At 47.7% G+C, this 25803-nt stretch overlaps 1 protein-coding gene across 1 annotated transcript; it reads left to right on the forward strand.

Moving 5' to 3' along the window:
- Positions 1-6876: 6876 nt before the first annotated feature.
- Positions 6877-9813, forward strand: CDKN1C (cyclin dependent kinase inhibitor 1C). The gene is made up of 3 exons (XM_056851421.1): positions 6877-7387; positions 7931-8057; positions 9072-9813. Exons 1-2 carry the CDS (start codon positions 6877-6879, stop codon positions 8050-8052), a joined length of 633 nt encoding a protein of 210 aa, XP_056707399.1. The 3' UTR covers positions 8053-8057; positions 9072-9813.
- Positions 9814-25803: the final 15990 nt, after the last annotated feature.

The raw sequence follows: 25803 nt of genomic DNA on the forward strand, positions 1-25803 counted from the left end.
CCCCCCACCCCCGGCATGGGCAAGCAGGCAGGCATCCAACCAGTGGCGCACTCACCCACCTGGTGGCGCAGGACGGTCTGTTGCACCAGCAGGGTGTAGCTGTCCAGCCGCACGCTGGAGTTGCTCCTGCTCTGCATGGTCGGGGCCGGATTCTACAGCTGGCTCCTGCTACCTCCACCTGCAGGAGTGAAATGAGGACACACTGGCTAAGAACTGCCCCCCCCCCACGCATTCTGGCCCTGCCTCCTTTAACCCCTCCATTGTCGCCACTTCCGTCCCCAGCCTTCTTGTAGTACAGATGGAATACGTTTCTCCATGGCCCGGGTGGGAACGAGTTAACACAGTTTCTTGGGCGGTCCTAGCAGCTCCATAGCTAACAACTCTTCTGCAAGGGGGAAAAAAGTTTCCTTTTCTCGGCAAAACAAATTCACACCCGCCTTGAATAGGGGCTATTCCTGTCCTTGGGAGGGGGTGGATCACCAGTCTTAGATCCTTCTGAGCTAGAGATCTGCCAGGACCCACAAAGGGCCAGACCAAATGATTTCGTGGGCCTTAAACAGCCCCCGGGCCTGATGTTCCCCACCCCTGTCCTATAGCAAAGCTCTTCTGGCTCTTCTCCAGTAAGTTTTTTTGACAGTAAAGGGATGTTTAAGAGAAGAATCTTACCAAAGAATTCTGTGGCAGGAATAAATCTATTGTGGAACACACTTTGAGAGGTAAGAGACTACTTCGAAGATGCATTTGATCAGATGCATTTGCGACTACTTCATTGGATGCATCCCTCCCCCCTTTTTTTGTTTAATACCAAATTTTTGTTTGTGATTGTCGTGAAGGGGTGTCTCTCTCCAGAGCACTTGAAAATGAAAATGGATCCCTGGAGTTTTCCTAATAAACTCATGGGGCACAAAAAAATAATAATACCCCAGTAGGATATTATTACTACCCCATGGGGTAAAAATAATGTAACAATGACAAAAAAAATCATAGGTTTTCCAGGAGAGGGTTCCTACCTAGTTTTTTTGTTTGCTTGTGGGGGTATATATTTATTTACAGAAAGTCGACTGTAGGTTGTACGTGGCTGTAGTTTTGGAACATTGTTTACTACAGTACAGGTGACAATGTCCTAACAGAAGGTTCTAGAGCCCCTTTTCTCTGACTTCTACCAAAAGGTACAGATGGGGTAGCTAAATCACCCCAATGGTGTTTTCATGGTTTTACTTGGCCTGATAAAGAGTTCTGGAAAACAAAAATTGCACACTGTTCTGTTATTTTCTGTTCTGTTAATAGCACAGTCTTTCCCTTATATCTCGTTTGTAAACTTCCCCCTTATCTAGATTACGCTGACCTAGCTACATGATCCATGCTACCATAACCTTCAAATAGTACTACTGTAATGGGAGGGGGAGAGAGGGGCTGTGGCTCAGTGCTAGAGCGTCTGCTTGGCATGCAGAAGGTCCCAGCTTCAGTCCCCGGTATCTCCAGTTAAAGGGACTAGGCAAGGAGGTGATGTGAAAGACCCCTGCCTGAGACCTAAAGAGCCGCTGCCGGTCTGAGTAGACAATACTGACTTTGATGGACCACGGGCCTGATTCAGTATCAGGCAGTTTCATGTGTTCATGCATTCACTGTACATGGATCTGCCTTTGAAGATGTTGCAGTAGCTTCAGTTGGTATAAAATGAAACAGCAAGGCTCCTGTCTGGGATCAGGTGATCACATGTGACTCAAGCACTGCGTCAACTGCACGGGTTGCTTCTCTGCTTCTAGGCTCCATTCAAAATGCTGGATAATAGTTATTACCTTTAAAGCCATTACCTGGTGCTAGGGTTGCCAACCTCCGGGGGGTGGCCGGGGGTCTCCCGCTATTACAACTGAACTCCAGGCGACAGAGATCAGTTCACCTGAAGAAAATGGCCACTCTAGAAGGACTTTATGGCATTATACCCCATTGAAGTCCCTCCCCTCCCAAAATCCCACCCTCCTCAGGCTCCACCCCCCAAATCTCCAGGTATTTCCCAACCGGGACCTGGCCTCCCTACCTAGCGCCCTCATACTTATCAAACCGCATCTCCCATACACCCCATGCCTCAGATACATTCTTCAGATTGGCTTCTCCTCATGGACAGATTAGCCAATAGGGCCGCCTTTCAGGACAGATTAGCCAATAGGGCCGCCAAGACTTTCCCCAGTAAGCTGACACCCCACCGGCATGGCCCAGCCCCGTGGCAGAAGGGTTGTGACTAGCTCTCCTGAGCTTCCTGTGGTCCATTGAAAGTGGTACCCATCTGGATGGGCAGGCAGGTGGGCTGCTTGTTCCTCCCTCCTTTGAGGGGGGGCACAGTCCCTTTCTAGTGGGGCTGTTCCCTCCTAGTCCACCCCTGCTTCTTTAGGATTGTCTGTACAGCTATGGCTAGATCATGGGCTTTTTCTGTGCTGGGTTGAGTCCTTTGGATTGGCCTCCCAGAAAGGGTGCGGCCTTCACTGTCCGCATGTTAAGACAGTTTTATTCCAGAATCTGGAATAAAACCATCTGGTGGATGGTAAATTTTCAGCAGATCTGGTGGTGTTCGTTCTAATTATGTGTGTGTGTGTGTGTGGGGGGGGGTTAATTCTCTGTGTTCTTAAATTCTTAACACTTTTAATTTGTAGTTTGCGCATTTTAATCTTGCCAATTGGACTGGTATATTTTGTGCCCTGTCAAACTTAGCTGCTGCACAGCTAGCAGCCTTGAGTCACAAGGGATAAGGAGACAGAAATGTCTTAACTATAATAAACAATATGACATGGCTTTGTTGTTGTTGTTGTTTTGGGGGGGGGAGTGTTCCTGTGGCCCAGCAAGGTTATCTGCATCTTTCATCTACTGTTTAGGAAGTAAGCTCCTGCTTGTGAAAAGGCAGGCCACAGTTATGTGTTAAGGCCATTTGGTTCACTAACGGAAAAACAGTGTCTGCCTCCAAATGCAGTTGTAGTTGAAGCTGCTGTTGGTGGATCATTGTGATCCTGCTAACCATTGCCTGAATCCACAGACAATAGTGTGCAAAGTAATCACCAGTGAGATAGAATCATAGGGTTGGAAGGGACCACCAGGGTCATCTAGTCCAACCCCCTGCACAATGCAGGAAATTCATCATTTCACCAGAGCAGGCTGTCAAGAAACTGGTCTTTTAATGCAGTTTCTTGCTTTATTCAGGCAATGGTTTAGGCTGAGGCATAGCCAAGATACATGTTTCTCAGCAAGTTGTTGGTAATTGCAGAGACTTCATAGAATCATAGAGTTGGAAGGGACCACCAGGGTCATCTATCCAACCCCCTGCACAATGCAGGAAATTCACAACTACCTACCCCCAACCCCCAGTGACCCCTACTCCATGCTCAGAAGATGGCCAAGATGCCTTCCCTCTCATCATCTGCCTAAGGTTATAGAATCAGCATTGCTGACAGATGGCCATCTAACCTCTTCTTAAAAACCTCCCAAGGAAGCCTGTTCCACTGAAGAACTGCTCTAACTGTTAGAAGATTCATCCTAATGTCTAGATGGAAACTCTTTTGATTTAATTTCAACCCGTTGTTTCTGGTCTGACTTTCTGGAGCAACAGAAAACAACGCGGCTCCCTCCTATATGACAGCCCTTCAAGTACTTGAAGATGGTTATCATATCCCCTCTCAGTCTTCTCTTCAGGCTAAACATACTCAGCTCCTTCAACTTTTCCTCATAGGACTTGGTTTTGATTACAGCATGTGCAACCCCCTGCTTCCTAATTTTGATGTAAGCGGAGGACTTTGGTCCCAATTAACTTCATGCACACTACCAGTGGAATCCTACACTTGGTCTACTCAGAATCCAATCGAGGTCTAGTCAATAAGGCTTACACCCAGAAAAATGTTCTTGGGATTGCCCTATAAATTGCCAACATGCCCTCTATATTCCGAAAAAGAAGAGTTTACACGGTTCCCAGCTCATAAGAAAAGACGACTCATTGGCATATGCAGGAACTGTAAGGTTGGGGTGGATTATCAAAGAAAGACCCACAGTGGTAAAGCGCCAACCTCTGAGCCCGACTTCATCACAGACCCACAAAAAGTTCCACTGCCAGCACCGAAACCACAGCTGGAAACGCTTGCAGTGACCTGCTGAAACGTAAATGCCCAAGCCAGTTTATCCTGGGCAACTCAATACAGTAAGATTGCAGCCTCCTTTGTATTATGTGGGTTTCTTTTAATGAAAGGGGGGGGGAATGCTGTGGTTTCTCTGCCGAAATTCAAAACCTATCGAGTCAGTAATCCGGTCGCTCTCACGATGCTGAACATCCTCGCCTTCGGTCTTTTCGCCATCTTTCCAAATCCGCTTCATTCCCCTCTTTCTAAAAAAAACCCTGTTAACATTTCCTTACAGTCCAGCTCCCGTTTTTCTCCCCCTTCTTTACAGAGAGGTGTTTGCAGTTTGGGTTTTTTTCAGCTGTCCAAAGGGTCTGACGGAAAAGTTGTTTAATTCTTGGGGCGGGGGAGGGGAGGGGAAGGGGATCCAGTTGCTCTGCCCTGGAAGGGCTCCTTCCAAACGTTAAAAAGGCAAGGGCAATCACGACAACAAAAAATGTAGCCGCGGAGGAGAAGCAGCAGCAGCAGCAGCCTCGGAGCGCAAACAAAGGGAGCGGAGAGCTCTACGTGGGCCGGGTGTCAGGTTACCCGACCATCTCTTTAAACCACTCGGCGGCCGCCTGCCCTTCCCCTTTCTCCCCTCCTGCGAAACACAAACAGGCCATTTAGGCTCGGGAGGTTTTGCCTTGGATTTGCCCCTCTGCAGATGCACCTTTCCCCCTTCCGGATTCTTAAAACTCAACCAGAATTTATGCCTGGGAGGTTTTGCCTTGGATTTGCTGCTTTCTACATGCACATTTCCCCCATCCGAATTCTCCAAACTCAAAAATAAGCCCTTATGGCCATTTATGCTCGGGAGGTTTTGCCACTCTTTGGGGGAACATTTCCCCCATCCAAATGCTCAAAACTCAACCATAAGCCCCCATGCAGAGTTGGGAGAACTTGGATGGGGAAAATGTGCATCTAGAGAGTGGCAAATCCAAGGCAAAACCTCCCGTGCATAAATGGCCTACATAGGGGCTAAGATGCACATTTCCCCCATCCGAATTCTCCAAACTCAAACATAAGCCCCTATAGGCCATTTATTCACGGGAGGTTTTGCCTTGGATTTGCCGCTCTTTAGGGGCACATTTCCCCCATCCAAATGCTCAAAACTCAACCATAAGCCCCCACGCAGAGTTGGGAGAACTCGGACGGGGGAAACGTGCATCTAGAAAGCAGCCGATCCGAGGCAAAAACCTCCCATGCCCAAATGGCCTGTGTCAGCGAGGGGAACCGAGGCTGGAAGACCCAACTCTTGTCTGGATTGGCGCTGGGTTCACGGGCAGATCCAAGGCAAAAAACCCCACGCATAAATCCTGGTTGAGTTTGAAGAACCCGGGTTGGGAAACGGTGCATCTAGAGAGGGGGCAAACCCACGGCTACGGATTGGGAAACGGTGCATCTAGAGAGGGGGCAAACCCACGGCTAGGGATTGGGAAACGGTGCATCTAGAGAGGGGGCAAACCCACGGCTAGGGATTGGGAAACGGTGCATCTAGAGAGGGGGCAAACCCACGGCTAGGGATTGGGAAACGGTGCATCTAGAGAGGGGGCAAACCCACGGCTACGGATTGGGAAACGGTGCATCTAGAGAGGGGGCAAACCCACGGCTAGGGATTGGGAAACGGTGCATCTAGAGAGGGGGCAAACCCACGGCTAGGGATTGGGAAACGGTGCATCTAGAGAGGGGGCAAACCCACGGCTACGGATTGGGAAACGGTGCATCTAGAGAGGGGGCAAACCCACGGCTAGGGATTGGGAAACGGTGCCTCTAGAGAGGGGGCAAACCCACGGCTACGGATTGGGAAACGGTGCATCTAGAGAGGGGGCAAACCCACGGCTAGGGATTGGGAAACGGTGCATCTAGAGAGGGGGCAAACCCACGGCTAGGGATTGGGAAACGGTGCATCTAGAGAGGGGGCAAACCCACGGCTACGGATTGGGAAACGGTGCATCTAGAGAGGGGGCAAACCCACGGCTAGGGATTGGGAAAGGGTGCATCTAGAGAGGGGGCAAACCCACGGCTAGGGATTGGGAAAGGGTGCATCTAGAGAGGGGGCAAACCCACGGCTAGGGATTGGGAAACGGTGCATCTAGAGAGGGGGCAAACCCACGGCTACGGATTGGGAAACGGTGCATCTAGAGAGGGGGCAAACCCACGGCCAAACCTCCCGGGCATAAACGGCACGGCGTCGCCTTGGCTTCGCCCCTCTCTAGACCCACCGGGTTCTTAAAACCTCAACCAGAATTGATGCCTGGGAGGCTTTGCCTCGGATCTGCTGCTGCCTAGCTGCCCCTCGGCCCCATCCGGACCCTCAGCCCTCTGCCTGGCGTTTGGAGACCCGGGACGCACAGAGCCGCGCCCCCACGAGCGCAGCGAACCCGAGGCGAGCAACCCTCCCGGGCACTAAAAGCGGCCCCCGGCCCGAGACGGACAAGGCTCCCGAGCCAATGGCGAGGCGGGGGGGCCTTTGGGGGGCGGGCCGCGCTCCTCCTCGGGGCCAATGGGAGGCGCGGGGAGGCGTGGAGGCGACCCGGGCCGCTGGGCGCGCTGTCCAATGGCGGGCGTGCCCTCGCGGGGCAGTAGTATTATGCTAATCGGTGTTTTGCTCGGGCTCAGTCGGCGAGGGCTTTAAATAGGCGGGCGGGCGCGCGCGGGCTGGGTGCTGCAAGCGGCGTCGAGGCTCGGGGGCGGCCGGTCGGTGGGGCTCCGCTGCTGCCCTCCTCTTCCCACCCCCGCCATGTCCAACGTGCACCTCTCGAGCGCCTCGGCCCTGGAGCGCCTGGCCGCCCGCCGGACCTTCCCCCTGCACGCCCGCACCGGCGCCTGCCGCAGCCTCTTCGGCCCCGTCGACCACGAGCAGCTGGAGCGCGAGCTGCAGGCCAAGCTGCGGGAGATCCGCGACGCCGACCAGCGGCGCTGGGACTACAACTTCCAGGCCGAGGCGCCGCTGGCCGGCCCGGGCCGCCTGCAGTGGGAGGCGGTGGAGGGCGGCGCCGTGCCCGCCTTCTACCGGGAGACCCCGCAGGGCGGGAGGGGCCGCGGCCCCCGGCTGGGGCCCGACGCCGAGCCCAGGGGCTCTCCCCGGGAGCCGGGGCTCGCCTCCCCGACGGCAGCCCCGGCCGAGGAGCGCCTCGACCGGGAGAACCGCGCCGCCGGCCAGCGGCGCAGCTGCTCAGGGATTATCCTCAAGCCCGTCCCGGGCGCGGCCGCGGCTCTGAAAAGAGCATCCTCGACGGCTCACATCACAGGTAAGGCGCCGCCGCCGCCTTGCGCTTGTGCATTGGGGGGGGGGGAAGGAGAGTTGCACCACCCTCTTCCCTCCAGCAGCTCAAAGCCTATGGGACCCACGGGGGGGGGGGGAGAAGGCGGCTTCGCTCCCCGTCCCCTCGAGCATGCCCTGGAAGGCGTTAGGACGCCTCCCGGAGGCTCGGGCTCCGTGCAAGAGCCCCTGGGGCTTGGGCTGGGAAGGGAAACCGCTTACGCAGCAACCTCGCGCTCTGCGGGCCGGCCCGACGCCGCCGCCGCCGCCTCTCTTGCGACGTAAACAAACCCGCCTGGGCCGCAGCCCCCCGGCCGGCCGGTAGGGGGCGCCCAGAGGCAGGGCTGGGCTGCCAGCGGCCGAGCAGGGCGGGTCCCTGGGGCTCGACGCGGTTGTTTTTCTGCTGGGATGGGATGGGGTGTGTCTGTTGCCCTCCTCTCCCCCCCCCCCTCGCCAGACTCTTGGCTCCAGCCCTTGCTAATGAATTTCCCCCCTTTTTTCCCCTTCTTTCCCCCTTGGATCCCGTCCCTAGATTTCTTCGCCAAGCGGAAAAGAGTCGTAGACTCCAAAGCGGCTGGGGAGCATCCCGGAGCGCTGCCGGCCTCGGTCTCCGCCGCCCCCACGGAGCAGACGCCCCGGAAAAGGCTCCGATGAACGAGGTGAGAGAAAGAGAAGGAGCGCTTGACTCCTTGGCCATGGATGCCCGGGAGGTTTTGCCTTGGGTTGGCCGCTCTCTAGAGGCACCTTTTTCCTGTCCGGCTTCTCAGATCTCAACAAGAAGCCCCCCGTGCAGAGTTTTGAGAATTTGGATGGGAGAAACGTGCATCTCAAGAGCCACAAATCAAAGGCGAAACCTCCCATGCATAAGTGGCTTCTTCTTTTTTTTTTTTTAGGCGGTCCAAAATTGGCTGTTGGGCTAACATCGCCAGATCTTTCGGTTATTGTACCGACCTTTGAAAAGGGGAGGGAGGAAAACTGGGCTGAAGATTCCAGTCTGTGTGGCCGTTTATGCACGGGAGGTTTTGCCTTGGATTTGCCACCCTTTAGAGGCACATTTCCCCCCATCCAAATTCTCAGAACTCAACAATAAGCCCCCGTGCAGAGTTTAGAGAATTCGGGTGGGGGAAATGTGTATCTGGAGAGCGGCAAATCCAAGGCAAAAACCTCCCATGCATAAATGGCCTGTGTTAGCGAGGGGAGCCGAGGCTGGAAGATCCAACTCTTGTCTGGATTGGCACTGGGTTCACGGGTGTGATCTTGAGTGTGCAGCTAGAAAGATGGGGGACAGGGCAGTTTGTCACACCGGCTGGGATCCCACCGCTGCAAGAAAGGGCTCATTGGGACTTGCAAGAGCGGCGTCATAACTTGGTCTTTCACGCCTTTGCTTAAAGTTGTGCGTTCTCTCCACTCCCCCTTTACACCAGCGTAGATCCGGCACAGCTTCCGGATGGTCAGTTATTGTGTAGTGCTGAAGGCTGCACCATCCCCCACTCTCCGTCTCTGCCGCTTTTTGCTGACTCATCTGCTGGTTCTGGGGGAGTCTGGGGGCGGGGAGAGGCGGGGCTGGGTCTTGTGGAGTTCCTTTGTACTAGCCAGCGCTTGGAGCTGCAGCGTCTGCCGGGGAATTCGCCGTGCGAGCTTACGATGTGTGGCCCTCCCTCCTTCTCTTTCAGATTTTGCACTACAGCACAGAAGCGCCGTTTCCTTGGTCCTTGGAAACCTAGATTTTGCGAGGCCTTCTTCTGCCCACATTCAAGGAGCTGGCAGAAGAGACCGGAGTCGGGAAGGAGAGCTGCCTGTCTCTTGTTTTCCCTCTTCTCCCACTCTCCGCCACAGAAGGAACTGCTTGTACCTCTATGTAGCAAACGTGGCTCTGACTGCAAGCCACCTGACGGAGCAGTGTTAATTTACAACTGTGCAATTTATTATTTTTTTTATATAAAAATTGTATTATGCCTAATGTGAGTACACTGGCCTGAAGTGTAAAAGCTTTAAAGTCATTTATATATAAAAAAATGTTTAATCTCTGCTGATTTCTCAGTGCAAAAAAATGTATATTTGTAAAAAAGCAAACAACTTAAGAGTTATACTAACTTATATTTTCTATTTATGTCAAAAAGGCAGATAACTTCGGTTGGCACCCAGTAGTCTGTTATTTGTGTGTGGTGTTTTTTTTTTTCTTATTTGGTTAAGCCAAAGGGCACTATATTTGCTTTTTTTTTGTTATTTACAAAAAATGTAAATTTATTTTTATAGTGGGGTTTTTTTGCATTCACAAATGTAGCTATGAATCAAAATTTCTTTAGTTATTACTTGAAAATAAATAAATCTGATACAATGGTTCCTGAGCCGGTCTGTACCACTGCCATTGCAAACTTATGCCACAATGTTAAAATAAAAAGGAATCTAATTTCAGTCAGCTGCCTTGGTGCTGTTGCTTTTATTCTTCTCCCTCTATGCTTGGTGTCTTGCTTGGAACAATCGGAAGACTTATTTTGCTACCTCTTTAATGTAAGATGAATGTTATTCTTGTACAATAATAGTTTCTAAGATACCTAGACAGCATAGGGCAGGGGTCAGCAAACTCATTAGTCAAAAGAGCCAAATATCAACAGTACAACAATTGAGATTTCTTTTGAGAGCCAAATTTCTTAAACTTAAACTATATAGGTAGGTACACTGTTTATTAACTTAAGACTTAAAACTTTAATTAAACTATAGGTACACTGAATAAGACTTGATATCATACTTAATAGTGATCCTATTTATTGATAAAAATTAAATTGTAAGTCCCTGCCATCTCCCTCTCCCCGTCCGCAGGCCTCCAGGCGAGGACTCCGCCATAAAAGCCTATTGGTAGACCTGGCCTCCGGCTGAATCCCATTGGGAGGCCAGGTCTACCCATTGGCTTTCTTGGCAGTAGACCTGGCCTCCGGAGGCCCATAGAAGCCAATTGGTAGACCTAGCCTCTGAAGGGGGACTTTTTCCACTCCTCAGAGTCCAGGTCTACTGCCAAGAAAGCCAGTGGGCCTCCCAATGGGGCTCAGCCGGAGGCCAGGTCTACCAAAGGAAGCCCGCCCCGCCCAACAGCCGATGAGCGGGGGGGGGGGAAGGAACTGCCGAGCCACCCGCCCAGCAATTGCGCGGCTAGAGGGGAGGGGAGGCTTTAGCCTCCCAACCATTGAAAGCAAGGGAAAAGGGGACCTGGCCATTCTCCACGGCGGGGGGGGGGGGGGGGGAGAGACAGCGCGCCCGCTTTCCTGCTTGCTCTCACTCGCTCTCAGGCGCACCGGCTCCGCAGCCCGGCTGCCGGCGCGAGCGGGCGCAAGAGCAGGGGCTCTGAACCAAGTTTGGAGAGCCGCACTCAACGGGCCAAAGAGCCGCATGCGGCTCGCGAGCCGCAGTTTGCAGACCCTGGCATAGGGTGATGTTCTTCCTCTTGGAATACCGTGGAAGGACCATTGAATATCAGATAAGTGCTAGTTAAGAAAACTGGAGGAGGAGAACATTCCATATACACAAACAGGCAGATGCAGGGAGGAGCTGTGGCTCAGTGGTAGAGCATCTACTTGGCATGCAGAAAGTCCCAGGTTCAATCATCAGCATTTCCGGTTAAAGGTACTAGGCAAGTAGGTGATGTGAAAGACCTCTGTCTGAGACTCTGGAGAGCTGCTGCCGGTCTGAGTAGACAGTTCTGACTTTGAGGGACCCACGGGTCTTGATTCAGTATAAGGCAGCTTAAGGTGTTTAAGAAAACTCTTGATGGCTCACCTAACAAGGTGTATGACACTTGAGTACTAACCGAAAAGGTGAATGTGTTAACTTGAACACATGAAGCGGCCTTATATTGAAACAGACCCTTGGTCCATTGAAGTCAGTATTGTCTACTCAGACTGGCAGCGGCTCTCCAGGCCCTCAGGCGGAGGTCGTTCACATCACCTACTTGCCTAGCCCCTTTAACTGGAGATGCCAGGGACTGAATTTGGGACCTTCTGCATGCCAAGCAGACACTCTACCACTGAGCCATGGCCCCTCTCTAAATGGAATCTGGGGTATAAATGTTCCATTTAGAGAAGTCCCGTTGACACAATCCTCAACCCTTTAGTGGTTACTGTGGCACATTGCTTAAACTCCACAAAACCACTCAGGCTATACCACCCACATCTACAAGGTGGGATGAGTTTGTACCACCTTATGGACTGCCCTGCCCAAATTTGTAGTCTAGGGCTGCCAAACTTTCCCCTGGCCTCTAACTTTACCTCTGCAGAAATTCAGCAAATTTATCTATAGAGAAATCTTGCCAGCTGCAGGTTACTGTGCATCAAATTACTATTACAGGCCTATTAACAAAAAGGCCGGCTGAAAACTGGCACCTCTAATACCTTGATGTTACATACACATATTTGAAAGCAAGTGTTGATTTCAGTAGCACTGACTTCCAAGATAAATAACCTTGAGATTTCGGGTACAAGACTTCTTCTGTTTCGCTGTCAAGTCACAGCAGGACAGCCATTAACCTATTCCCTTAGATGCTTCCTGGGAATCATGCAATAAGGGACGCTGAGCAGGATGGTAAAACTGGGGCCACTGTAACGAAAGCACTTGTCCACAATTCTAAAACTGGAAAAGTGTAATTTAGATGTGATGGTAGCTGGAGTGACTTCTCAGAGATGCTTTTTTTGTTGCCGGCCACCTTAAAAGCAGGAGGAAGTCTGCATCTTCCTGGGAGTGTAAGAACAAAAGAGGGATCTTCTGGCACCTCAAAGATGAACAGATTTATTGTGATGTAAGCTTTCCTGGGCTACAGCCTGCTTCATCAGAGATGAATGTAGTGTCAGTGGTTAGTGCTTTTGAAAAGCAAAGAGGCTCTGGGGGGTGATATCTGTGTGGAAGCCCTTCTCCCTAATCTCTATATTCATTTCTTTTTATATGGAGATTCACTTTTTTTTCCTGCTGACCTAATACCCTATTCCTGACCCTGTATTTGAAAGCAAGTCTCATTGATTGTCGGTGGAACTGGCTTTTAAGTAAATGTGTTTATGACTGTATCCTGTCTGGAGGAAAGTGATCATGAACACCATGCTTGTGCTGAATGGAACCTTTCTCCATACTTTTGCACTCTGTCTCTTGACCAACCTTTGTGTGTTTGGTAGCAATTTGCAAATGCGGCAAATAATGTAGGCAAAGAGGTTGTCAAGAAGGGTGGGGAGCTTCTGGGAACAGAGGGGTTATGCGAATCTACCCTAAGTCTTCTTGAAATGAAGGCTGTTGTATATATTAAGTACTTATACATCCTATTGGTTTCAATGGGAGAGAGTTAAGCATATGCTTCTCTCTGTTAGAGCAGTGGGCCTACAAAGTACTTACCTTTGCCTGGATTGTGCCCTTTATTTCCAAGTTTTATTGCCCCAGAAGGTCGGACCAGAACCAATGGGTTGAAATGAAATCAAAAGAGTTTCCGTCTAGACATTAAGAAGAACTTTCTAACAGAGCAGTTCCTCAGTGGAACAGGCTTCCTCGGGAGGTGGTGAGCTCTCCTTCCCTGGAGTTTTTAAAGCAGAAGTTAGATGGCCATCTGTCAGCAATGCTGATTCTATGACCTTAGGCCGTTCATGAGAGGGAGGGCATCTTGGACATCTTCTGGGCATGGAGCAGGGGTCACTAGGGGTGTGTGGGGGAGGTAGTTGTGAATTTCCTGCATTGTGCAGGGGGCTGGACTAGAAGAACCTGGTGGTCCCTTCCAACTCTCTGATTCTATGAACATTTTGTATGTACAGTTACTTGCAAACAATGTGTTCATGTAACAAATACCTGCTTTCAACTGTGTATACCATACAGTTCCATGCGCCAGCGAGCTTTCATTGGCTGCAGCTCTTCTGTACACTGATGTCAGCATCATATGTGAAGTGTCCCTCATTGTGATTTAATTTCTCAGAAAGGTGTTTACTACTGACAAGAAGAGCCAGCAGTTTATTTGGGTTCCCCCCCCCCCCACGATCTAGAGAATTATTGTGGATTGAATTCAGAATTGCACTTTATTAAATATGTATTCCACATACTGTGATCCCTGTATGAAAAAGAAATATTTGGTCAACTGCTGGGACTCTTTATTTCAATGAGAATCCTGTTGGTTTTCAAGAATATTCAGACCATGGTATCACATAGTTGTATTTTAAAAACAACAACAGAATGACAAAAGTAATATTTATGAAACATGGCACTGCATGTTCATTTGTTGCCTTAAATTCAGTTGTTATATTAGCCTTCTTTTGAAGAGTAACAAGATACTGACTTGAAACTCCCTTTGAAGGTGCCACAGGAGAACATAAGAGCCTGTGTTCCCCTCTGCTACACACACACACACCCGCCTTGCAAAGAAGGCCTGATCAGACCCACCTTCTCAAGCAGGCACCCCCAGCTCCACGGACGTGTGCCATACTTTGACACACCCCTCACACACCACTGCAAGGGTTTGAACGGGCCGATTAAATCTCCTAGTGACCCGTTATTTACGGATCATTGGCACGATAAACTATAGTGGCTCTTCTGCTGTGTCAATGCACTCACGGAGCCCTTAATCCTCAGCACAATAGCCGAGAGCCATTCTGGTCTTGTCCACAATAGTTTATATCTTTACAAAATATTGCGTCTGTTGTGCGTGCTTCCAAAGGCCTCTGAAGAATTACCTCTCAGGCACAGCCTTAAATCTTTCCTGAGCTTCAAAATCTTGCCCTTTAATAAAATGTGCCTTATCTTCCTCCCCCCACCTTTCCATTCTTATGTAACCACACAGTTGTAGGCTATGGTCCTAAGCTACTTATTTGGAAATCAGTTCCAGTGAAATTAATGGGACTTTCATTTGCTTCCAAGTTAAGGTATGTAGAATATTTAAACTAAGACAAATTGATCTCAGTGGAACTTCACTTTCACATTTAAAGGTGCAATGAAAAGGTTGTGTGCTGATACCAATGGAATGTACAGCCTAAACTGAATAATTCTTATTCAGAAACAAATACTTTATAAGCATATTCCAGCTAATGTTAAGTACTTTAAAACCATATGGATTTCATTGGTTCTTGTAGGTTATCCGGGCTGAAATCCATAGGATTTCAATGGGGGGGGGGATTAAGCGTCTGTTTTTCTTTTCCATTAGTGCAACTTTTAAAAGTGCATAAGTTTGGCCAAGTTGTGTTGATTTTAATTTATTCATTATTTCAGTGGAGCATTTCCAACTAACTCACTTTAGGACTGCACTCCTACCAGGACGTTTGTGTACTTCACTACACGTTCTTCAATGTCTTTGGATTACTCTCAAAGTATAGGAGGAGAGTCTAATATTGTTTAGAAATGAACATTTGAAAAGGAAGAGAAAATCTGGATCTCTAAAGGCAGGTGCTGATTATCTAAACAAGCTGAAACAAATTCAAGTTGCTTTGGAGTAGGTCCCTGTTTAGGATATCAGTTCATTCTGGGTTAGTTTTCAGTTAATGCCCTCACAAGGACCCCAATAAAGCTGCAGATCAATAAATTATTATTAAAGAGATTGCAGCGAAGTATGGACAGTCCCAGACAAACTATTATTCAGAAAATGTGTCAAATACTACGCAATAATGGGTTGCTTGTTGAGAGCAATGAAGTCTACTGTGAAAAAATTTCAAGCTAATATTTAGACTTCCAAAGAACCATGCATTAAAAGACCGAGATTTTAATAAAAGTGGGGATCAGAAGCATTTTTTACATTTAACAACTGTGTGACGTTGTAAGCTCTTTTCTTGTTTTAATTATTGCCAATGTTTGTGCAAGGAAGCAAAGTAGAACTGAGCACAGACTGTACAGTACTCGCCACTGCCTAATCTTCAGCACGTTTTCTCAGGTCGCACCAATTTACTTCAATAGGAGGTGTACAGAGCTGCAGGGCAGTCATGGCACAGCTGGGGCAGGTCCCGCTGAACTCAGGGGCCATTTATGCCTGGGAGGTTTTGCCTTGGATTTGCTGCTCTCTAGACGCACATTTTCCCCATCCGAATTCTCAAAACTCAACAATAAGCCCCCATGCAGAGTTTGGAGAATTCGGATGGGGGAAATGTGCATCTAGAGAGCGGCAAATCCAAGGCCAAACTTCCCATGCATAAATGGCCATTGTTGAGTTTTGAGAATTTGGATGGGGAGAACGTGCATCCTGAGAGCGGCAAATCCAAGGAGAAACTTCCCATGCATAAATAGCTATTGTTGAGTTTGGAGAATTTGGATGGGGAAAATTTGCATCCTGAGAGCGGCAAATCCAAGGCGAAACCTCCCAGGCATAAATGGCTATTGTTGAGTTTTAATAATTCTGTTGGGGAAAATGTGCATCTAGAGACCAGCAAATCCAAGGCGAAACTTCCCAGGCATAAATGGCTATTGTTGAGTTTGGAGAATTTGGATGGGGAAAATGTGCGTCCAGAGAGCGGCAAATCCAAGGCACAACCTCCCAGGCATAAATGGCCAGTGGGACACCGGCAAGTCGACACGATTCCCCAGCCCATCTCAAGTCGGCGGGACTTCCAAGGAAACTAACGGAAGCTCCAGCTGCAAAGGGGCGAATCTGGGCACTGACGCCGCCAGCAACGCAGAGACGTTTGGAAAGGGAAGCCCGTCCCCTGAAGCTAGGCGTGGAAAACTAGATCAGCCACTGGCGACGTGGTTGTTTCGGTGGTCCGGAACATCCTGGGCTTTACGGTCACCCCTGCCGCTAAAATATTCATAAGTGGCACAGGAGGGACCCTGCTGGCTCCTCCCCTCCCCGGCCCCCTTTCTCTTGGGCGCGCTCCCTTCCCGAGGGTGCCCTCCCTCCCTCCTCCGGGCCAGGCGCTCCGTCCCCCGGACGGCTAGGGTTGCCAACCTCCAGGTACTGCTGAGCAAAGAAATAGTAACCGGCTCTTGCACTGTTTGCAAAATAGTGGTGTTATTATTTACATGTGCAAAGGCATACCAGGTTACAATGTTACAACAACCAATACGCTTGTGTACTTATAGTAGCAGAAAGCTACCCAAAGCAAGTCAATCTCGGTTGACAAAAACTTTTCAAGGTAAGTACAGAGACTTATTGTTTTATAATTTTTTTTCGTTTCTTTTTTGCAGGTGAAAATATTGAAGCGTACTTGAAGCTGGAACGGAGCGGAGCTGGAAGACATTATAAAACAATAAGTCTCTACTTACCTTGAAAAGTTTTTGTCAACCGAAATTGACTTGCTTTGGGTAGCTTTCTGCTACTATATGTACACAAGTGTATTGGTTGTTGTAACATTGTAACCTTGTAGGTCTTTGCACATGTAAATAATAACACCACTATTTTGCCAACAGTGCAAGAGCCGGTTACTATTTCTTTGCTCAGCTTGACTTGTTGGTTTCGGTGCTTCTTTTTGTTAAAACCTCCAGGTGCTAGCTGGAGATCTCCCGCTATGACAACCGATCTCCAGCCGATAGAGATCAGGTCCCCTGGAGAAAACGGCCGCTGTGGCCATTGGACTCTACGGCATTGGAGGGTTGCCAGGTCCCAATTTGATACCGGCGGGAGGTTTTGGGGGCGAAGCCTGAGGAGGGCGGGGTTGGGGACGGGAGGGGCTTCAAAGCCATAGATAGGGTTGCCATGTCCCTCTTCGCTATCGGTGGGAGATTTTGGGGGTGGAGCCTGAGGAGGGCGGGGTTTGGGAGGGGAGGGACTTCAATGCCATAGAGTCCAATGGCCAAAGCGGCCATTTTCTCCAGGGGAACTGATCTCTATCGGCTGGAGATCAGTTGTCACAGCAGGAGATCTTCTGCTATTACCTGGAGGTTAAACAATCACAATAGCACTACTGGCAAAAAACACACAAAGCATATGCCAAGTGAATATATTCCAATACTGGTAACAACAAAAGCACTCCACTAGCCCATAATATTGGCAACTATGAACTTTGCACTTTATTGCTATCAATTTATACATAGGAATTAGCATTTGATTGACAACTCATGGTTGTGAGATATCTGTAATTTGCACATGTGTGACAACTAGTGGAGTGCTTTTGTTGTTACCAGTATTGGAATATATTTACTTGGCATATGCTTTGTGTGTTTTTGCCAGTAGTGCTATTGTGATTGTTTAACTATATATTTAGCACTCGATAATTTGTTTGACTACCTGGAGGTTGGCAACTCTAGCCATAGAGTCCAACTGTATTATCCCAATAAAGGTATTTGAATTTGAGTCCAATTGCCAAAGCGGCCATTTTCTCCAGGGGAACTGATCTCTGTTGGCTGGAGATCTCCAGCTAGTACCTGGAGGTTGGCAACCCTATTGAAGTCCCTCCCCTCCCTCTTCAGGCTCCGCCCCCAAATCTCCCGCTGGTACCGAAGAGGGACCTGGCAACCCTAGGGTCGCGGTGTGGAAGGAAAGGCCGCCCTCTGCAGTGAGGCCGAGGAGGAGACCCAGGATGAAAGGGAAAAGCCACATGTCCACTCCCCTCTTAAAGCCTTCCAAGTTGGCAGCCATCACCACCTCCTGGGGCAGGGAGTTCCACAATTTAATTATGCGTTGTCTGAAAAAAAATACTTAGAATCATAGAGTTGGAAGGGACCACCAGGGTCATCTAGTCCAACCCCCTACACAATGCAGGGAATTTACAACTACCCTCCCCCCCCACACCTCCAGTGACCCCAACTACATGCCCAGAAGATGACCAAGGTTATACAATCAGCATTGCTGACAGATGGCCATCTATCTGTTTTGAATCTCTCACCCTCCAGCTTCAGCAGATGACCCCGTGTTCTAGTATTATGGGAGAGGGAGAAAAGCTACTCCCTGTCCACTCTCTCCAAACCATGCATAATTTTGTAGACCTCTTTCATGTCTCCCCTTAGCCGCCTTCTTTCCAAGCTAAACAGCCCTAAGCGTGGCGGATTTGGTCTAAAAATATTGATTGCCAGGAGACAAAGGGGTAGAGTTGCCAACCTCCAGGTAATAGCTGGAGATCTCCTGCTATTACAACTGATCTCCAGCCGATAGAGATCAGTTCACCTGGAGAAAAGGGCCGCTTTGGCAATTGGACTCTATAGCATGAAAGTCCCTCCCCTCCCCAAACCCTGCCCTCCTCAGGCTCCGCCCGAAAAACCTCCCACCGGTAGCAAAGAGGGACCTGGCAACCCTACAAAGGAAGGCCCACCCACAACTATAAGGCTATCCTTTAATTTTTATTAATTTTTATTTTTAACATATTGTCTGAAGTTGAAGGGGCCCACAGGGCCCTCTTGCCATCGGGGCAAGCTGACACAATGGCCAGTCCGCCACTGCGTGAGGCCTTTGACTCCTACACAAATGAAGGGCGGCCCTTCCTTTTACACGAAGCAGCCTGGTGCTCTACCTCGGAAGCAGGCGATGCTTTTCAGAAGCCCGCATGCAGTATTGATTGAGAACAAATCCCTCTCTCTGGCCCCCTCACCCCCTCCATCTGTGGGCAGCCCCCGGATTAGGTTTATGAAACGCTCTTCAGTATAAAAGTAACATCGATTACCGCCAAACTGTATGATCGCTTAATCGGAGAGCTCGATGATTTCATACGCCTCTTGTCAATGGGCGCGGGTTCGAGGCGATTTGCTCTTTTGAAAAGGAGGAGAGAGAATAGCTCCCCCCCTCTTTTCTTATTAAATGCCAACAATACATGGAGGGAGGCAGCTGGATCCTCCAGGATTTACAGGCTTTTCTTTGGCTTTCAAGGAAGCAGGTGTCTTTGGGACTTCCATTGTCTCAACCGACCCCCCCAGGGCTAATAATAGGAGCCTCTCAAATGAAAAAATCCATACGCCCAGCCCTGCAAAGCTTCAGATGGGCCGGCCCTTGCTCTAGCCCTCCCCTAAGGTGCAAGAAGCCACCCTCAGCCTGATTTAGGAGCTGAGCCCCGTTCAAAGCATCCTATTTATCTGTACACAAAGAGCTTGGTAAGCAGCAGCGCAGCTAACCTTGAATCTTCTTCCGTGCTCCAATAAAAGTCAAAGATCACTTCGTGGGCACTTCGACTATCCAAATGTCTTGTTTACATTTGGTGCTTCTCTCTTTCACCCTGTTAATTTGGGCTACATTTCCACCAGAGTAGAGCTAGATGCTATTTGCAGGTTTATGTGCAAGAGACTTGAGTTTATCTGGTTGTAGGTATATATTCCTACCTTCTTCTCAATCCACCGTTGAAGTGGAAATGAATATTGGATCTGGCTGTTGCCTACAAAATGTTGCCTACACATGCCACAATAAGCCAGTAGGGCCTTTCAAGCTGATAAGGAATATCTATTTAGCAATGTGCTGGTCTGGATCCAGCCCAGCACCAATAGTGTAAGATCCTGTTCCCAGTGTAAGAAGTGGGAGGTTGGGTGTGTGTGTGTTGCAATAGCCAACTGCGAAGCAAAAAGACCAGATGATGGGTGGTAGGACATACATATGTATAATGATCCAATAAATGTCACAGACTGCCAAATAATTCATAATGCTCATATTTTGAATGGTTTCTTTCAGAAGGTACAAACTGTAATGTAGTGGTAAATTCATGGTAGAGCCAGCATGGCGTAGTGGTTAGGAGTGGTGGACTCTAATCTGGGAGAATCGGGTTCAGTTCCCCACCCTTCCCCATGAAGCCTGCTGGGTGACCCTGGGCCAGTCACAGTTCTCTCAGAACTCTCTCAGCCCACTCGGAGGCAGGCAACGGCAAACTACCCCTGAACGTCTCTTGCCTTGTAAACCCCACCAGGTGACTCCATAAGTCAGCTGTAACTTGACGGCAAAAATCACACACACAGTAAGTTCATATGTATCCGAAAATTAATTGTTTTTGTACAACAGAATCCAGTATACATTATTTAGCTGTCCCTGATGTTTGAGTGGATGCGGGGACCCCTGTGTGCCCATGGTACTTACTGAAGCACAATGTATCCAGCATTCTTTCTCCATTTATGCATGGGAGGTTTTGCCTTGGATTTGCCACTCTCTAGATGCACATTTTCCCCATCCAAAATCTCAAAACTTTGCATGGGGGCTTATTGTTGAGTTTTGAGAATTCGGATGGGGAAAATGTGCATCTGAAGAGTGGCAAATCAAGGCAAAACCTCCCATGCATAAATGGCCTCAGTCTCAGCTGAATCATGGGGAGGGGATTCATTTTCCCAGGGACCAAATATTGTGGTTTGAGTTCTGAACAATCACAATTTCTTTGCAACAGAAGAAAAAGGGGAATGTTTGGATACCCTGTAATCAATGAATGACAGCTGCACATTTCTTGCCCTCTTAAGCAATCCTGCAGAAAGGCCCTACCAGTCTCGTCAGGTGCTCCAGCACTTTTTGCTGCAACGGCTCTGGGATTGACAAAAATATGGAAGCTCACTGGGTCTTTTATTCACATGTTTGCATTTTTACTGAATCACCTCTGGAGGGCTAGTCCCCTCTGCAGCCATCTCTGGGGCCGGTTTCACCCGTTTGTTTAATAGAGCACTCTGAATTGGCGTCCCTTGTAGGACTTGTAAACACATATATGCATTCTGGGGAATGTGTATATTTCAAGGGGAAACCAAATCTACTCTTGGGAGAGGTAGAAAAGGTTTTTCCAGCTGCCCTGTTCTTATAGAAAAGAGGAGAATAGCCAACTTTCCCTCTCTTGGATGTCTTTGGGAAGGTGTGCCACTCTGTTTCCCTCCTCGACTTTGACTGGCTACACCCTGCATGGCACTGCCTTCTCCTCATTCCCATCACAAAGCACACTGCCCCTATTCTTCTGGCCTTTGTAGCCATATGGCAAATCCATGTAGACACAGCCAACATCCATTTATTCAGGCACATAATGTCCCGCAACAGGGAACAATTGGAACTTTGTTTGCTTCTATTATTGATGCGAATGGGAGAGGGAGGGAGAGAGCAAGAGAGAAATCATTTAACTATAAGAGATATCCAGCTAATTATGAGCCATATGTGCCTTTAGTGTCAAAGCAATCCTATGAAGTTCATTTTAAACCTAGACTACTTTATTAGGTGCGGAAGACAGATGTCCCCCAACAGTGTATGCATTAGAGAAAACCAATGTAGTGGAGATCTTGAAGTATTTAACTGGAGCTTCTTCATTTGTCAGGGGACTTTAAAGTGCTATTTGTCATCAGGATATATGCAAAAGGGGTGTGCACAATTAGATTAGATTTAGAATCTTTGTATTTGGGGGAAGGCCGAATTTCTCTTTAAACCCTGGATGCATTACAGCTTCAAATGCTTTCTGTAGGATTCACATGGCAATAAAAAAAATGGAACTGATTGGAATAATATCAACATTTTAAGTGAATAGAAACTAGGAATCCTCTGTGTCTATGCTCATTCTTCCAAACAACGGATATTACAATTTTCCATTTAAAACAGTTCCCTCATTTTCAGCAGCCAGAAAGTGAATTTAGAATGCTGAAATCCCTCCTTCATTGGAATGGACAGAGTGTCCTTAAGTGATAATCCTCTGCCACTTTCCCAAAGGGTTAGGCACACTGCAGGGAAATTAAGAGAAAGCTCATTAGGAGAAAATCTTCATTAGTTTTTCTATTGATGTGGCTACCAGACAATTCCCTTCCCAATTGCTCAAATGCACAGCAGACTCAGACAGACAATATTTGTATCCACTAATGCTTATTCCTGCATGCAATTAAACAATTCCAAGGTGTTTTAAAAAAACAAAAAAAAACCTATATCCTTTGATTAGTCAAACACACACTAACGTATCTCAATACAGGCAATATTTCAGGGATGGCTCATGAAGATAACTATGTCTTATTATTATTATTACTTTCCCCCAAGAATATCCTCTTTTGTTTTTGAAAACCATTAACAATGCATGAATTTAGAGACAAATGCAGATGTATTTTTAAACATTGTTTCTCCTTTTTCAGGGCACAGCTCCTATCAAAGTCCTGTTAAAATGTCATGCTTTAATTTGCTAAGAAGCAATTAATGGTTAATTATACCAGTTTACCTATTGTTCAATCAGTGCTTTTAGTTTTTTGCCTTACATCAAAATTAGTCATTTAACAGAATTATCTGGGGTGAGGGAAGAGGCAAATTTTGTGCCATCTGTCCCTTGTTAACATTAATCCGCCTTTAAATTAATCCATCGTTTTTTTCAGGGAACAAATAAAAACCATTGTATGGTAATGTTCTCTCTTCTCTCCTCCCAAAATATCCTATCTTGGATATTTGATTGTTGGATTCAAGAATCAGAAACTGAACATTTGTAAAGAGTCTGAGTTCATTGCGAGTATATCATGATCTTTTTTCTTTGGGGAACAGACTGCAGGATATGTATGCCACTTAATCAAATGCCTAGGCAAAGAACCCATCTGGCGCCTCTTTGGAAACTGAATTGATTATGGGAAGGAATTAGATATAGTGGAACACCCATGCCAATATATACAGAACTAATCAGCTTACTACAGCTGGGTTAGCCTGTCTCTAATGGAAAAAAAAGGAAAACACTATTTTGCTTCAGCCTGCGTACATAATGCAGAATTCACTATACAGCTGTCTTTCCTCAGGCCTGATTCACCAAAGCCAGCCCTATAAAAAAAATCTTCACTTTTCCCCATAGAATTTAAATGAAAATACAGAAAAGCTCATAAGCTGGTCCTGGCAGAGTCACACTTCTCTCAGACTAATGCAACAGTAGTGATGTGGGCGAAAACGCATGGTCGCTTTAGCCTCCTTTATTCCCTGTGTCAGACAGGATTCAGACAGGATCAAATGCACGTTCGGCGAAAACGCATGAGTTCGATCCTGGCTGAAACAGGGAATAAAGGAGGCTAAAGAGACCGGGCATTTTCGCCCATGTATTAGAGGGAAGAGTGATGGTCTCAGAATAATTCGTGATAAATATTGATAATTAGTAAGGGCCTTATTTGCTATTTGTAATAGCCATAGCCAGCACTAGCAATTCTACTGCCCTGAGCACCACCTGAATGGAAGGATGCCTTGGAAAAATAATTCACAGTAGGTAGCCGTGTTAGTCTGTCTGCAGTAGTAGAAAAGAGCAAGAGTCAAGTAGCACCTTAAAGACGAACAAAAATATTTTCTGGCAGGGTATGAGCTTTCGTGAGCCACAGCTCACTTCTTCAGACACAGCTAGAATGTGAATCCATCTGTCTTTAAGTAGAGGAGAGTGAATTCAGACAAGCATTCGTATGTAAATGTTAAAAAGGTAAAGGTCCCCTGTGCAAGCACCGGGTCATTCTTGACCCATGGGGTGATGTCACATCCCGACATTTTCTAGGCAGACTTTGTTTACGGGGTGGTTTGCCATTGCCTTCCCCAGTCATCTTCCCTTTACCCCCACCAAGCTGGGTACTCATTTGACCGACCTCGGAAGGATGGAAGGTTGAGTCAACCTTGAGCCAGCTACCTGAAACTGACTCCGTCGGGATCGAACTCAGGTCGTGAGCAGAGCTTTGGACTGCATTACTGCAGCTTACCACTCTGCGCCACAGGGCTCCTATGTAAATGTTAACAGTATGTAAATGTGAATAGCAGGCGTGATGGGATTAGGTGTGGTATGCAGAAGAGTCTGTGATGTCCAGGGGAGAGATGGGTGTGGAGAAATCAGCATTGGTAATGAGCCATGATTTCTCCACACCCATCTCTCCCCGGACATCACAGACTCTTCTGCATACCACACCTAATCCCATCATGCCTGCTATTCACATTTACATACTGTTAACATTTACATACTAATGCTTGTCTGAATTCACTCTCCTCTACTTAAAGACAGATGGATTCACATTCTAGCTGTATCTGAAGAAGTGAGCTGTGGCTCACGAAAGCTCATACCCTGCCAGAAAATATTTTTGTTAGTCTTTAAGGTGCTACTGGACTCTTGCTCTTTTCTACTACTTAGAACAATAAGAAAGCAGGGTTGCCAAGTGCCTGGAGAGAAGAAAAAAAGGCCTGTCCCGTTGAGAGAGGTTTAATGAGGTATTACTGAGGGAGATGTCTCTGGTCACATCACAGTAGTTCTTGTGGGAAAAATCAGCATCATAACTGCCTGTACCTCATGCTGTCTTATCACATACAAATGCATGCACATTTGTTCTTAACTGGTCAATGAGAAACTTACTATACTATGACTCTGGGAGCAGTCCTGTTATCAGATGTTAGCTAGATGTGACAGAAGATCTATGTTCAGGATTTTAAAGAAAAGTTTAAAGTGGCCCCAGGGGAGAGGGAAGGCAAATTGGGTAGCAGTGTTGGGATAGAGACATTAAAACTATCTCCCTGTGCCATGTCCCTGCTCTAAACTGCACCTTGTCAAAAGCTGCTATCTGTCTTTCACAGGAAAACACACATCTACCTGTACTTATGTTTCATTAGCTCCATTCGGAGCAAGGCAGAATAAATCATGTGCAAGACTGCAACTTTCTTTTCTTTGGATAGGGTTTCCTCTTGTGATTTCAAAGAATAATGGATGAGCTCTGCTTGTAAGGGCTAAAATCAGAAGAAAAAAGAGTTTCCAGTAATTACTTTGTAACATGTTATAGAATATTCTGGCACCTGACATTTCAAGGTCTCAAATCAAATTTGGACCCTTGCAACATGATAGCTGAACAAGGTCTCTTTTCTTTAAAAGGTCCTCTTACTCTTCTCCCATCCTTTTTCCCCATCCCAGCAATCTACTTTCTTCCATTCCCATAATTTCTTTTGGAAGTCCACCCACAATTGTTTAATAAATATTCAAAACAAGAGATGCCCAAGCACTAGCTTGCACAAAAATGTTGGAAAGGCAGGATGTAGAATTAGCATAACAGCAGCCATGAGAGCAGTGATAGTAGTTTGGGCTCATTGTGTTTGGGCGCACATGCGGCTCATTGACATGCCACTTACAGCTCTTCTGTGCCCTTTCCCCCAATGTAGCACTGGCTCCACACTTCAGGAAAGTAGGCCAGGCCCTTGACAGGTGGGGCTTGTGGTTGGCAGTTGGTTTCCACCTTGAAACAGCCACCACTGGAGGAACAAGTAGGCTGTGAGGCTCCTTGAGGTGCAGGCCTCATGCCAAGAATGAAAGTAAACATGGTTGGGCTTTTTTGGCTGTGGGGAACTGCAGATGTGGCCTTCCACAAGCCACAGAGTGAGCACCACTGCATTAGAGTATTCATTGTGGTTGTTCTGCATGGATGTCTTCTACCTAGTAGGTGCCTTAACTGTCCTGTTAACTGTGTTTTCATTTTCATTTATTACCTTCTCTCTTCTAAGGTATCAAGGCAACTAACACTATTTTTAAAAATTATTTCCCAGTGAGGTAGGTTAACATTCCTACTTTACAATAGTAAAACTGGAAAAACGTGGTCGAAATCATCTAATGAATCCATAGCTCATCTGATAGTTAAAAACAAGAC

The sequence above is a fragment of the Euleptes europaea genome, chromosome 6 (assembly GCF_029931775.1).
Source record: "Euleptes europaea isolate rEulEur1 chromosome 6, rEulEur1.hap1, whole genome shotgun sequence".
NCBI lineage: Eukaryota > Metazoa > Chordata > Lepidosauria > Squamata > Sphaerodactylidae > Euleptes > Euleptes europaea.

Bases quoted from the DNA above. Each gene is read 5' to 3' on its own strand.
- CDKN1C (XM_056851421.1), top strand. From the start codon at position 6,877: ATGTCCAACGTGCACCTCTCGAGCGCCTCGGCCCTGGAGCGCCTGGCC. The intron at 7,388-7,930 runs GTAAGGCGCCGC...TCCCGTCCCTAG, and splicing joins CTCGACGGCTCACATCACAG to ATTTCTTCGCCAAGCGGAAA.